Source organism: Pogona vitticeps, chromosome 2 (genome assembly GCF_051106095.1).
Source record: "Pogona vitticeps strain Pit_001003342236 chromosome 2, PviZW2.1, whole genome shotgun sequence".
NCBI lineage: Eukaryota > Metazoa > Chordata > Lepidosauria > Squamata > Agamidae > Pogona > Pogona vitticeps.
The window spans coordinates 202,866,947-202,882,922 of NC_135784.1; the positions used below are offsets into that span (position 1 = coordinate 202,866,947).

At 39.0% G+C, this 15,976-nt stretch overlaps 1 protein-coding gene across 1 annotated transcript in view; it reads right to left on the reverse strand.

The window, feature by feature from the left end:
* LOC110083158 (neuronal acetylcholine receptor subunit alpha-7) overlaps positions 1-15,976 on the reverse strand; it is a 149,409-nt gene that overhangs the window by 37,527 nt on the left and 95,906 nt on the right. Inside the window, exons 6-8 of the mRNA XM_020801371.3 lie at positions 9,305-9,472; positions 2,926-3,120; positions 195-281 (exon numbers count right to left, since the gene is read on the reverse strand). Coding sequence (XP_020657030.3) covers positions 195-281; positions 2,926-3,120; positions 9,305-9,472 — 450 coding nt within the window. The remainder of the gene's footprint in view (positions 1-194; positions 282-2,925; positions 3,121-9,304; positions 9,473-15,976) is intronic.

Here is a 15,976-nt window from a genome sequence, read left to right on the forward strand (position 1 = left end):
CTATATTAAAAATATGATTCCTCCCTCTTCGCAATATTTCCTTATGAGCATGACCCAAATAAAGTTAAGTAATTTGGTGGTTTCCTCTATTCCAATAACAAAGTACATGCTTAGCTTTCTTTTTATGACATCAATGGCACTTAAAAACATGATTTTTCACTATACTGTGAGAAATAGGTGCCCCATCAACCTACCTATGAGGGGAACAGAGTCTGAAGTGGCTGGCATTATCTCTGCTACGAGCAGCATGAAAACTGTCAAGGACAGGAGAACTGTAATACCTGCAACAAAATTGTAAAGGAGACAAAAGGTGAAGTCAGAAATGAATTCTTGAATGTCATCCATTTTAAAGATGATGAATAATGTATATGCATTGCATTTTATTAGGCATGCAATTAAATGTTACATATTCATCTTAGCCTGGCATCTTGGCTGACCTCCCTAAATCAAGGATTAAGAGAAATGTGGTCTAGCATAAATTTAAAATCACAATTGTTCCACACATTACCAAAAATAAAAAAATAAAATAAAAATAGCAAATCTGAGAAGTTGGAAGACCCTGCAGTCTGGATTCCTCCCACACTAACATTCTCTCCTTTTGGAGATAGTGGCCCTGCCATAGGGAATGGGCCACAGAGCGGACCCTTCCATTGTGGTTTGCCATTTCCCACCAAAGGAAGAAGCTGTGCTGCTTGGCATCTATGCTTCTCAGGTAACATATGAACATGTCTTGAGGAGCAAGGGGCTAGTGGTGTATTTCAGTGGTTCCCAAGCCCAGCCAGGGGCATTGCGGAATCCTCTCATCCTTTGATGCTGCCACCCTCTCCTTGGCCTGTGGGTCTCCCTGCATGTTGGCTGGGGTCATACCTAATGCCCTGCCCATGTCCGGGTGCAGACCCCGGGACAAGCCTCACCCCTGCTCTCAGATGTCCACCTGTGCAAGAGGAGAAAAGCACAGGTGACAGTGATGAGGATGCCCCAGGATGGAGTCAAGGCAGCTGTGACTCAAAAAATTTGGGAACCACTGGTATATTCTGAAGTTTAGACATTTACCATAATAGTCTTAAACTCCAAAAATGCAAGCCGCTCTGTTTGAACCATATAAACCAACAATTCTAGCAGTTTTAATTATATTGTGATTAGATCTTTCATAAAGTGATAAGCAAGGGCAGCCCATGTTTTGGGAACCAGGGACCAGGACCGAAATCTTTGGCTGTGTGCATGTACATATCAGAAGCACCACAGTACAATTAATAAACATCTCAGGTAAGTTTCGCCCAATAAGGGGCAACATCAAGAGTATTTGGGACAGCTAACATGCTGAGGGACACAAAGTATATTGACACAGATGTGATGTTGGTTCTTCTCCACACTCACAAAGGACTGTGAGTTCACTTTGGTTCTGCCAATTCCAGCCTGTAGTCTATTAAGTTATTGCCAAGCCACCCAGTTCTCCATGTGACTGGGTGCTAAACTTTCCTGGGATTCTATCCATTTTAAGATGTGTGTAGTTCTTTCTTTCCACATTATAGTCTAGCATTCTCTGCTGCTCCTTCAAAATTCACAGATGTTCTGGATCCCCCCTCTTATTTTAATCTAGGAGGGGCAAGATAGTAGCCAAAGAGTGGATGCACATTTGATGTAGATGCTTTGAGTCATGCTGCTACCTCTCTCCATATGTCACTGGGTGCAATGCCTCCTAGGTAATTTATTTTATTAATAGGAATTGGCTTCTGGCATCCAGTAATGATTCTCTGTTTTCATTAGATGCTTCATCTACCTGTTTTGCACAGGCTAAACTATATGAAAACAAGCTGGTATATTCACCTACAGAGTAACATAGGACCAACAAACATAGGGTTTGTTCTTCTGTGCTCCAACCAGTTTCCACTAACTTTTGAAGAATATTAGTGCTTGCTTTTGCAGTTTTTCTTGGAAGCAGCATATGATTCAAAGTAACACCTGGGTATTTGGGGGCAAAACTAGGATCTTGCTGTGTATCTTTCCAATTGCCCTTAGAAAGTTTCCAAGATGCCTGCTTGCTTCTCAGATAAAAAACACATATCCAAGTCTTAGCAGGGTTGAGTTTAAATTGATTTCTATTATAAAATGTGCCATGTTCCTCTAAAGCATCTCTTAGAAGATGTTCTGCTGTCTGAAAGCTGTCCGACTGAGCAGCAGGTGCCATATCGTCAGCACAAATAAAACTGTTGATGCCTTGAGAAAGTGGCTGGTAGTTGGTGCACATGTTAAAACAAAATAGGAGCCAGTACGCTGCCCTGGTGTAAGAACATTGTTTTGAGTCCTCCATCAGCCACATTATCCTTGAAAGTTCATACACACACACACACACACACACAAAATTGGTCAATTTTGCAAAAGATTTTGCTGTCTATCATGAAATGGCTTTAATTGCCTATTCAAGACCAAATCATTGAAAATATTTTGCTTAATATGAGGAATAACTTACAAGAATATATGGTTGCTGAAAGCTCATTCAGCCGCTGCCTGCAGCTAACATCAGGATAACGGCTAAAGCCAGAATCAACAGGTAAGACCGACGCATGAGGCAGATGCAACCATCGACATTCATAATCATATAGTTCCAGCACTCCAATTCTGAAAGATGTGATTCCTCTACAAGACTGCCAAAGAGGCAAAACTAAGGAGCGGATAGAATTCTAGACTATGCCATCTTAGACTATAGGCAGGAAAGTGACATTTCCAAATGTGGGACAGTCACATGTCTGGAAGGTGTTTATGTCAAACTTTTCTTTCTGGTGTACTAATTTAACACATGCAGGGTAGATCAGTTTTGTTTTTACCATGTTCAAATATATGACCCTTTCCACAGCCACCTGCAGCGGTACAATCCAGAATTCTACTATTATATTCTCTGTTAAATTATGAACGTTGAGCTCTTACCCAAAGATATTTTCTCTCCAGAGTCAGCAGGCAGCAAGAAAACAAGCAACGCCAAGCCCGATATCAGGACACAGGGGATCAGTAGGTTCAATCCATAGTAGAGGGTGCGGCGACGCATTGTCACTGTATAAGTCACATCTGGATATGGCTCTTTACAGCACTCATAGTAAAGCTCATTCCTTTTGCCTGGGACACCTGCACAGAAATATAATATGAGAAGAAATAGTCAGTGGAGCCTTATTCTCAAAAGTGTTGAATGATCAGTAACTTATCAAATGCCATGAGCAATCTGTTCTCTAAGTCTAAGTCTAATTTACAGGATCAATTCATACCAAATAATGGTTTACAATGTTTCCCTGTGGGGCTTTTTTTGTGGTATTTGGATTGATACATTGTATTTTGCTATATCAGAATTGTTTCGAGCTATGACAGCAAACCAGAATGTGAACCCAGTTTGTCAAGTGAATGTACCAGGTATTGAGCAGACTTAAGTCCATTGTGCCTTAGATTTGAAAAAAAAAAAACATGATCAGAGGGAGAATGAAAGCTCACCTGAGATTTCTTAAACCAACCAATTTGGCTTTGTTTCTTCCTGAAAAGCAACTACCCAGAGACCTTCTTTCTACCAAATACGTCTTCTTGCATTTACTTAATTGTAGTCCTAAGGCATTTAAGCTATTACTAACTCTAGAGCAGGAGGCATCTCAAAAATATCTACTAAGAATCATACTCCTTGGTACCTGACCAGTCTGGACACATTCCTCAGTACCACAGAGATAGAGGAGTTGTTGTTGTTTAGTCGTTTAGTCGTGTCTGACTCTTCGTGACCCCATCAACCACAGCACACCAGGGCCTCCTGTCTTCCACTGCCTCCCAGAGTTGGGTCAAATTCATGTTGGTAGCTTCGATGACACTGTCCAACCATCTTGTCCTCTGTCGTCCCCTTCTCCTCCTGCCTTCACACTTTCCTAACATCAGCGTCTTTTCCAGGGAGTCTTCTCTTCTCATGAGATGGTCAAAGTATTGGAGCCTCAGCTTCAGGATCTGTCCTTCCAGTGAGCACTCAGAGTTGATTTCCTTTAGAATGGATAGGTTTGTTCTCCTTGCAATCCAGAGGACTCTCAAGAGCCTCCTCCAGCACCACAATTCAAAAGCATCAATTCTTTGGCAGGCAGATTTCTTTATGGTCCAGCTCTCACTTCTGTACATCACTACAGGAAAGCAGGGAGATAATATACATACAGCCTTGTTGTACTCCTTTCCCAATTTTGAACCAATCAGTGCTTCCATATCCAGTTTTAACTGCTGCTTCCTGTCCCACATATAGGTTTCTCAGGAGATAGATAAGGTGATCAGGCACTCCCATTTCTTTAAGGACCTGCCATAGATAGAGTAGGTGGTAGTAATCAATGCCACAAATCCCTATTGCAGGACCATGAGGAGAAGCTCAGCTCAAGAAAACTGCAACTTGCCTAAAGCCTGTTTTTTAAAATGTTGATTTTCTTCCCTGAGGCTCAGTTCATCTTAGAGGTTGTTTGGTGTCCAAAGTATTTGGATGACTTTGAAGATTTCACCCTCAAACTCACCCTTAATGCGTCTACTCTTTCTAGCTTCAAAAACTGTGACTGCAACAATTTCTAAGTTCTGAAGAAATAAGATGAAAGGAAATCTGTAGATGAAAATTCAGTTGTCTCACAGTATTAATGTATCTCCTTGGGCATTTGATTGTATACACATATAGAAAAGTCTACATAAACCAGGCTGAAAATACATGGTAAAGAATATTCCATTATGGCAATTGTCAAAATTCCGTAAGAATTCTCATAAGAATATAGTACAGTATCCCCCTTCCTCTAGCCAATTTAATTACATGACTGTCATATGTAAAAGCCCATTCTTCAAGCTTTCCATCATCTGCAAACAACGATCAATAGTTATTAGAGCTTTCAGTGGTACAGTACAATGGGATGCAGTTTGTCAAAAGCTGTTTATAGTAGAGCCAGTCTGAAATGAGTCATCCCTTTTCCTTTGTTTTTGCATAAACAAATGTTGCTTCTGTTTTTCAAAGATCTTATGTCACCTTGCTTGAAAAGATCTCTGTTCATTCCCATCAAGGCTAGATATTCCCCAAGACAGTTCTTAAGCTCGCCAGTCTTGGCTGAAATTGACATGCAGTCTGAAAACAAACCTTAAAAGGGAAAGCCTGGGAATGTCTGAGGCCCACACTTAAAAAGAACTATAATTGCCATTGCACCTATAAACAAACTGAGGGAAAATCTGGGGAAAGTTGGGGGGAAAAAACTGCTCAGCTTTTAGGAATCTTTTCAAAACACCAGCTTTCAATGTGGGAAGACACAACAAAACACAACTGTTCATCTATGTTGACAATAGCAGGATTCCATGACAAGAAGGGAAATAAAGATTCCCTTCACCTTCACTTGAAGGGCATAGATGAAATAAGGCGCCAAATTCTCAACTTTTATTGTCGTTGGAAAATGGTCAATGTAGAGGATGCCTAAGTAAGTGCTTGGTGTTTATAGGATAAAAGAGATATTTAGAAGTCAGAGCTGTGATGCCAATTGTTGGACAGCTTTGGAAAGACATTTTTTTTCTTGGGTAGCTCTTTCGACTAAGCGTAAGCAGCAGTAGAAGACCCCAGAGGCGCAATTTCTTTCTCACCCTCCAAAAAGGGGATCATTGAAGTATAAAATTCTAGGACTGGAAGGGATCCCTCAGTCATTTAGTTCATCTAAGACTCTAGTGATGCAGGAAATTCACAGCTAAAGCATTCCTGACAGAGGGCCATTCAACTTCTTTCTTAAAACCTTCAACACAGGAAGGTCCACCATTTTCTGAGGTTATCTGTCCCAATGTTGCACTACTCTTGCATTCTAAGTAGAGGTGCACTGTCTCCCAACGGCCATCCCTCCTTTCAAACTATTTCTCTCAGTGCCAATAGCAGGAAAACCACTGGGAAAAAGTTGGTAAACTATTGTGTGACTCCGGGAAGTTACTGTGAGGTACTGATGGACTGACTGATTTAAGAAAAACACCAAAGGAATATTTGTTGAACCATATGTAAAAAAATAACATCCCAGAGTCAGGCTTCATTAGTCCCAATCAACAAAATAGCTCCAATCACAAAAATAGTGATCAGACTATTGCATTCTCTTGAACTCATTTTCAGGCTAAACATAAAGTAAGGTAGAGGTAGTGGGAGGGACAGGAGAGCTTTTTTAAAAAAAGCTAGCTTGATGCTTTCGCCAAAAAATTTAGAGTTTGTGCCTACATCAAGACAGCTTTTCTCTGATTCCCTCAACTTTGCTTAGCATCCATCCTAATGAAGAGGACTGTAAAACTCGAAACCTCAAAATCTGAAAGCTTGTTCACCTCCATTAGAACCAGCTGCATGGATCTTAGGCTGCCCCAATTGAAGCTGGACCTAGAAGCAACAGATTCACACTAGAGATATGCCCTGGATACAAAACTGACTTGCCAAACATTACTTGTAACCAGCTTTATACTCACCTTAAGAGGACGATGCCTGGCAACTTTTGCCCTTAATTTCTCAGACATTCATTTATATTTTTTTGGCACTACTCAAAAGTGACTGGTGTGTGCCTAATGAAGGGATTTTATTTGTTTGTTTGTTCGTTTGCTTGCTTGCTTATAAATATTTTATTGTATTTTTTCTACTTTTCTATCCATTGCAACCAGAGTGATTTATTACAATATATTCAGTTCATTTCATCTTGTCTCATATACTCTCGAGCATAATATAAATCTAATCTATTCTACTTAAATCAGTGTAGATTTCATCCAGGTATAAAGAGGTTCCCATTTATTATTATTGTCCAGTCTATCATTTAGTGTATCTGTCAAAATATCCATTTCTGCTAATTCCAAGATCTTCTCAATAAATTCCTTCTTTGTCGGCACCTTTGTAGTCTTCCACTTACTGTCATATACAATTCTAGCTGCAGTTATCAGGTGTAAGGTCAAGTAAGTCTTGGGTTTTTTTTAAATGTAGCTAGTAATATATTCAATAAGAAAATTTCTGGTGTCAAAGCAATTTTAACCCCTAAATTATTCTCTTATCATTTCATGAATCATTTTCCAAAAGTCCTTGGCCCTACTGCACATCCACCACATATGACAGAAGCTCCCTACTTTCTTTTCACATTTCCAACACTTACTAGAAACATTTTTATACATTTTTGTTAATTTCTCTGGTGTTACGTACCCTCTGTAAAACATTTTGTATATATTTTCTTTTAGATTTATAGATTTAGTCATTTTAATATTTCATTCCCAGATTTGTGACCAGGCACTTCGTTCAATATTATGACCTACATTTTGACCCCATTTTACCATGCAATCCTTCACAATTCCATCTTCCATTTTTTGTTCCATCAAAGTATTATACAAACCTTTAATCAGTTTTTCCTCTGAGTCCAGCAACTCCCCATCCAAACGTATTTTGTCCTTCTGAAACCCTATAGCTTTATCTTTTACATATCTTGATTTTAACAAGTTTATCAACCACCAATCTAAGATAATACCTTGTTCTGCCAATACATCTTTGTTTTTTAAATTAAAATAACTATGTAATATCTCAGCATATCTACCATTTGTCCCTTGAGTTGTTCTTGCCAGATCAGAGAACGCTTCTAATGGAGCTACCCATAATGGTGTCTTTCTATAATGTTGTGCTTTAACTGTCTTAACTGATTTTAATTCCATAAGAACTTAAATCAATTACTTGGTTGTTAGTTGTCTAATAAAAGTGACATATTCTTCTACATTTGCATTATGCAATGGCTTCCTTTGCATTTTTTTTTTTTTTGAGAATTTACGTAGAAAACGAATGTAGTGGGGCATTCGTCCAGCAAAGCAAGGGAGCCTGAAGCAGCACTCAGATCAGATTTGCACCTTCTGGAGCAGCTTTTTCTTTTGTTTTGGTGCTTTGGAGGTTAAAAATCCAGAACATCAGCCTTTGTTTCAGAGAATCCAGGGATGATGGACATCTGGCCAATGGAGCCCGACTAATCCAGGATGTATTTGTGGAAGGATGGAAGCTGGGCAAGAAGTTAACTGCATAGCTTAAAGGGTGCAAGAAAGAAAAAAAGGGGAGGGAAGAAGCTGCTGGGAGCTTTATCCACATACTGGAGGGTGAGCCACATTTTATGGCACAGAGTTTCACCTGCCATCATGAGTCAGGGGCATTTATTTTCCTCGTTATCATGCCTTTTCACTATTTGGACAAATACAAATAGATATAAGTACTTTAAAATATTCAGAAATAAATTGAAACAAATGGCTACACATTGACTCAAAGTGGTCTCTGGTTGTGATTCATATGACAAGGAGTTCAGACTGAGCTGCAGTGGATGGTATTCGCACGTATTATATTATTTATTTAAAATGTTTTTGTCCCTCCTTCCTCCTTAAAAAGGACTCAAGGCAGCATACCACAGAGAAATGAATGCAAGGGGTTGCACCTGCAATGCAAACTAAGGCTGTGGTCACATTGGCAAAAAGAACCACATTTAAGCACCATTTAAATCTATTATTATTATTATTATTATTATTATTATTATTATTATTATTATTATTATTATTATTATTATTATTATTATTATTATTATTATTATTATTATTATTAGTATTAGTATTAGTATTATTATTAGTATTATTATTAGTATTAGTATTAGTATTAGTATTAGTATTAGTATTAGTAGTAGTAGTAGTAGTAGTAGTAGTAGTAGTAGTAGTAGTAGTTTGTTTGTTTGTTTGTTTGTTTGTTTGTTTGTTTGTTTGTTTAATTTTTATCCCGCCCATTTAGACCAAAGTCTACTCTGGGCACCTAACAACAATATTTAAATAAAATAAAACACCAATATTAATACACAGAGGATGGCGAAGTAAGTTAGATTTTATTGTTCACAAAATGCAAGGGTGAAATTGATTTATATGGGCTACAAAGTGAGTTTTTTTCTCCCCAACTGGCCAGCAGGAGGATTTTTAAAAAAAAAACACATTGCTTCTAAAATTGCTTTAGTTCAGTGTGGTTTTGTGAAAATGAGTTGATTTCAGCAGTGTAGATGCCTTCAGTGCCTGTGCATATGGCAACTGGTTTAAATACAGCATGACTTGAACCTGATTTTTTAAAAGTCTGAATAGAAATCCATTCAAAATCATGACCAGGACAGCATCCCACAAAGTGATGCTGGGGGGCTAAAATCACTTCCTTAGGACAGGTCATGCTGCTGCACGAGCCTGGTTCAGCCTGTGGAAGCTAATACTCAGAGTGAAATGAGCTTGAAACCAAAAGCCAGAAGCCAACAAGTCATTAAAATTCTTAAGCAATTCTACTTACCCACTAAATCCCATTCGCCATTTGATATGTAATTGGAAATATCAGCTTCCAGCATCTGCAGATCAAGCAGCCAGCCATTGTGCGTCCACGAACCAAATTTCAAATCGCATTTCTGCACATCAAAAGGAAACCAGCGGACATCAATGTAGCACGTACTCTTCAAGATGCCTGTAATTAGAAATATGTTTATGAATTTTTCTGAAGGGAAAAAAAGTATGATCCTCAGGACAAGAGTTAACTGGGATGAAATTACCTCCCCACATCCATCTGTGATCAAGCATGCAAAGGGGCCGACCGCTTCAAAATGCATCCCAAATTGATCCACTAACAAATGATTTTATAATTTGAAGTTTCAGTCACACTTTTCAGAGACAAATCAGAGGAAGAGCCTGAAGCTTCTTTTAAGGTGAATGGAGCTTATGCCATACACAGAAATCAGATCCCCCCCTTTTTTGCTGCTTAATGCATCTAGCTGCCTGAAGTGCTATTTCTTGAAGTGGAAAAGGATCCTGTTTCTTACAGCTTGTTATTTTCCTCATCTTTGTAGTTTGCATTCCACCATGCTTTGTTTTGTGTTTAGTCACTGGGACGTAAACACAGGCAAAATGTGGGATCCTGGCTGGCATGTATTTCGGAGCGGGAAAAGCCATAGGAGGGGAAAAATGCAGGGCATCTGGCTTGACCCAAAGACAAGACTGATGGTATTACCAACCATACAAGTGCAAGCCAAACTGCTAGCTGTGGAAGTCGTTCATATTGCTAGTGTTCTTACAACTATGTCTCATGTTCCTCATTATCATAGGCAAGTAGGAGGTTTTCAGGAAAACCTTTCATAGATTGATTCCTTAAGAGAGTCTACTGTACATCTGAGACCAGGCAAAACTGTTTGACCAACAAAACTGAGTATTTCAGTTTAATTTGACAACTTGGGATGTGTGTTCAATACCTGTCATTGTGAGGAGTCACAGAAATCTAAGAGGACTTCCCTCACGCCTACTCTCCCCCCCCCATGTCAGAAAGAAAACTGAAAGAAACTAGTCAGAAAACTAGTCAGAAAGAAAAGTGAAGGCAGCAACACCTGAGACATTTGTCAAAGAGTCCACAATTCTTCAGTTCTGAGAAGTCCGGTGACCCCAGGAAACCCATCTGCTGCCACTGGCTAGTATAGTACCAAACACCCAGAGTTGCTGTTTTTTCTTCACTTTAGATAAACAGTCACTGAGAAGGACAACTGTGTTCAGCTTTAGGGCCAACAGTCTGCAAGCTTTTGGTGAGATTATTGTCCAGGGCAAAACTCACAAACAGTAGCATTTACACTAACTTATATTAATTTGGAATGTAATTTACCAATAAGAATCCATGTTTGTCTTTGTGTGTTCAAAATTTTAAAGGTAATTCATTGTTTTAACTGTTATTTGATGTGACACTTGAGTTTTAAATTTAAAACAATTCTAGATGTGCTACCCACCACCCACTACCCCAAATGAAGAATGAAATTGAAATAAAATGAAAACTCAACCTGTTAACATTGCTGTCGTTTTTATTATTATAATGGTAAACCTGAATCCCACAGTCTCCACCAAGACTGAAAACTATCTGTTCCTTCTGCAGTTGCCTGTGTACCTTAAAAACCTCCAGGGAGGCCGAAAAACCCTGTGGGGTATCTTTTTGACACTATGCAGCACTTTAATAGATGGGAGAAGGAGAGGGGAAGAAAGTCCCTATTTTGTGGGCCTTGAACATCAAAGTACACTGTTGGGTCTTGATGAAAGATTTAAAAAATATATAATTAAGTGGGATAATGAATTATCTTTTAACAAAATATTTCCAGGTTCATTCGAAGGCATTTTGGCCCACTACCTAGTCTGAGCCCTTCACATCACCTGCCCTAATGACTGAGATACTCAAATACACGTTGGTGTTCTCCATAAGGGAGGTAGTGCGATATAGTGGACAGAGTGATGGATTAGGGCTTGGGATATCGGCATTCAAATCCTTGCTCAGGTGTGGAAACTCACTGGGGAGGTGGAATTGGTAAAATGAATCCTTAAACATCTCACATGCCTTGAATATTCTATTACAGTAGGTTGGATGCAAGTTGAAAGCACACTACAAATGTTGAAAGTTAAACTACTTGGGAGAAAAATAGCTGTATGCATGAGTGGGGTGGTAAGCTGTGGGTAGGGACAGGATTTAGAATTTGCCCTCATATTTCTTTTGCCTTTAAATCAGACAAATCAACACACTCTGCTTTATACACGACTAAACAGAATCCTGACTGAAAAGGCACATATATGCCACCATCACATTTAGCTCCAGTTCTCTCTGAAAAGTTTGGTCTACTTGTAGTTCAGTGGGACATTCTGTATTTGTGAAATTTTGTGATAAACAGTAAATAGAACATGCTAACAATTTGTTTATGATTATGTTTCTAAAGCTTACATAGCACAAAACAAAAACCTTGGTGCCTGTGATAACCAAAGAGATCTATAATAGCCAACAAGTTCCTTTAGATTTATATTTTTTTCTTACATCTTGCTGTCTCGAAAAATACATTCCTCTCTGTGTTTGATCTGCATTGTTTTCCTCAAGTGACTGTCTGCTCTGCCATAAATATTTCATGTAACCTATGTAAAGGATTGATATTTATCATGTCTTATTTGTCATCCAATTATTTCATGCTATACTGGTTGAAGATAACAACAGAAAGGAGAAAACCATAAAATGTCTCAAAGATACAGTTTGCTCTGCCATGCTTAAATGGATAATTGTTTAGCTCTTTTTTTGCTCTTGTTACCTATCTTGAAATAGACTAATAGGCTTCCTCTTTGAGAACTGCTACAACGGCTTCACTTTGTTGTTTATCCATTTCACTTTGGCTGTTCTGGATTTGGACCGAATTAATTTTCAGCAATATCACCTACTAGGTGCGTAGCACTTTATTGTACTTCAGCAAAATGCCACTATACATACTTTACAGCCCCTTGATTTCCAAATGAGAAGAAAATTCAGAAAATACAATTGTAAATAGCAAAACAAAGTACAAACAGGGGATAGTTATTTAGAATTAGAATGTGTCAATATTTAAACTCAGCAGAGTTTGGAATGCTTTTTCAATATAAATACAATCAATCCAGCCGCTATTAAAGAGAACACTCTAGCCAGAATTCTATTGCTTGTACATGCTGGTGTAAGTGCAACAGCATAAAACGAAGTTGTGAATTGTACTGGTTAAAGAATTACTGCTTGTATTTTTTTTTCTGTGTGCCAGTTGAATGACTTGGTGCACAACAAGAAATAAAAATGGTGGCTCCTTAATTGCTCACCACTGCAGATTATTCTGTTGCACTAAATATGGTACTGTATGTGTAAACAATAGGCTTCTGACCTTCAATTGTGTTCTGTCAACATGTATTCAAACCCTTAACGTCAACTCCTTAACATCAAACTGTGTGTATCATATTTTAGCCACACAAACCCCAGATTTTGCAAATCACCATGTTTTGTGATAAGTCTTCGGGATACTTTTGAAGTCTTACAAAAGCTTTCTGCTCTAATTCAGGTCTCTTCTGCCACCTCCCTGATCCTTAAATCCTTAAACCAAATCACTGCCCCATCAAAAAGAGCCTGCTTGAAGAACTGGAAGGCAGAAAGTGGTAGACCTCCACCATGGCTGCTAGAATGATGGGCAGTAATCTGCAGGGATGTGGACTTGAGTCACGGGATTCACTGTCAAGTCAGACTTAAGTCACACTGGTCACTTGACTTGGACATAACTCAGAGATTTGTTTTGTTGTTTTTTTTCAGTGACTAGGACTTGCCTCCCAACTCAGAATCTACCCCCCCTTTTCTTCCTGGAGAAAAAAGCTTATTTTTAATAGGGACTCGGACTTGGGGCTTGGGACTTCTGACTTGGTACCAAGGACTTGGACTTGGGACTTGCTACCAAAGATTCGGACTTGGGAGTCAGATCCAAAGGCTTGCCAACATCCCTGATAATCTGGTTTTTTAAAACATGTTAAATGCCATTCATAAAAGCCAATTTGGATATTAGAGTATAGATTTCCAGCCAGAAGCTCAGCAAAGATTGGGTCCAAGCTGATTCCACCTAGAATAGTTTTCTGCAGTTAAACCCAGCACTTTGAATTAGTTTCAAGTCTAGCTAAACTCTTCCCAATGGGTAGCTGGTTACACTGCAATTTTTACAAAGCAGCTGTGCTTCTCCAAATGGTCTTTCTTTCACCCACACAGCCCAGAGCACAAGTTAGCACTTGAAATATGTGATATTCCTCCTCCACTATTGAGGCCAAATCCCTGTAGCTATAAACATATATAAAAAAAGTTTGTAAGAGAAAGTGAGGCAATCACCAATGCCCCCCAAAAATAAAGGAAAATTTGGCCAGGCTGGGGGAAGAGGAGCAAAATGATTATCCTCCTTAATTTGTTATATTATTTCTGATTTTTAATCAGAAACTATCAGAGGTTGCAGTGTCAGAAGGTATTTACAAACAGTAAAGTGCCTCTTCAAATAAACTTGTGCTAAGTAGTCCATTTTCTTTTTCTCAACATGGTACAACACCTCTCTTTTTCAAACATATAGAGCAGAACAAACCTTGGTTACAAAATCATGCTGGGATTAGATCACTGCCCCCAACCTAAAACTGCAGAGAGTTTGAATAGGAGGTCTCTGTTTTAGATGTAGAAATATCCCCCCCCACACACACACACACTTTCTTCTCTGATAAGAAATGTGATGGCTCTTTTAGAAACCTACACCCTTTCAATCAGAGGTTTACAGTAGAACAAAGGAAAGAAAACATATAATGATGCCACTAATTTATTTGTTGTTTTTGCTGCATTTCCCCTGGAACTTGGGGCATTATCTCTGTGAACCTGAGTTCGCATGAGGCTAACATGCCTTGTGTTTGAAAAAGTAGATTCTAGTCCATGAAAGAGTATACCATAAGAGGGTAAACTCAATGGACTTGGGATTAAATCAGTTGCCCCCACGCCCCACTTTGTACTGCAGCAGGTCTGGAAAAGGATTCAGGCAGCCATTGAAAAACAAACACAAGAACAAGGAACAACAACAATGGAATTGCTCATATAGGAATATGTGATTTCTTTTATTCCTATTATTTTTAGAGCAGGGAAGGATTTGAGTTGATCCTGGGGGGCTACAAAACTACCCATGGGGGCCTCATACAGCCTGTGGGGTTGAACAGTGGTTCCCAGTGTTGTGTAATCCAGGTGTTCTTCGACTGCAACTCTCAGCCTTCACCACTAACGATGCTGGCAGGAGTTTCTGGGAGTTGCAGCCCAAGAACACCTGGGTTACCCAATACTGGGGATCACTAGGGTAGGAGCATCATGCTTTGTATAGTCTTCAAAACAACGCAAGTCTCTTTGCTGATTTTGGTGGCAGGAAAATTGTAAGGCTTGTAAAGTGTCTCAAATGGGATCCTGTTGCAACCATTCTGGAGCTCCTTTCCTACTGCATCAGTAGTCTTTTTTTCAGCACACGCCTGGAAAGATTCCATGTTTCAAGAGTGGCAACCTAATTAAACCACTCATCTGGCTGACCCGAAGAACCAATCCCTATCTCTGATCGCTGGAAAGCCTTATACTGTGATCTCACTCTTCAGTCCAAGCATCTCACCTCTCGTGTTAAATATGTGGTTATGCTTAGGAATTGGATTTTCAGATTTTCTGGACCTCAAATGCCACAACTCTCTGTTCTGAAAGGTCTACCTACTTCACAGGCACCTTACAAATACCTGAACGTGATGCACCTGGGAGAAAATCCTTGTTTGTTTGTTTGTTTACCTCCCCTTTTCCTTAAAGAGAACCTAAGGTGACATACATCATTAAAAGACAATATTTAAAGCTAAAAACAGCAAGTATACAAATATTTAAAAGGATCAAACAAATACCACACTAAGAAATGGTAAACAAAGCAACACCAAAAACACACGCAAAGCTGTAAGACACAAAAATCCATTAAGAAACCCACTCAGGCAGCCGATCACTAAGCAAAAGCCTGCCTGAAGACAGGAAGGACAGCTAAGATGGGACCTGGCTCTAAGCATCACAAAGACCAGCAGGGTGAACAGATATTTATAGGATTTCACTCTCAATGAGCCATGCATATACTTTTGTCTCACAGGATTGTGATCTATATGATCAAATTGTTTTAGGCAATAATATGTACAGTATATGTATATGCATATATCCATATTGCTACAGCTCTACTGGACACAACAATTACTTCTGAATCAATGTGCACTTAATTCCACTGGTGCACTCTCAAAATCTCCCCAGCCCTTTCCACTCCATTTTCCTCATAAAACTGAAGCTACATGAAAGAGACGTGAAGCATACTTACTGCAGATTACAGTAAGAAAATAATCGCTCAGTACTTAAAATACACGAATATTTGCCTTCGCTGGCTGTCAGCTTCACAAAGAAAACATCTGATTATTAGATATTTGTACTGACCCTGACTTTCTAATACGCTTCAGCAAGATGTTCACTGTATTTTTTTCTGCCACAGTAATTAAAGCCCATGCTAACAATACCCTGTACAGCTTAAGATTTTCAATTCCAATACACATATATTCATCCCCTTTCTATGAATGAACTATCAGTTTATTCAAAGGCATACTTTAAAAA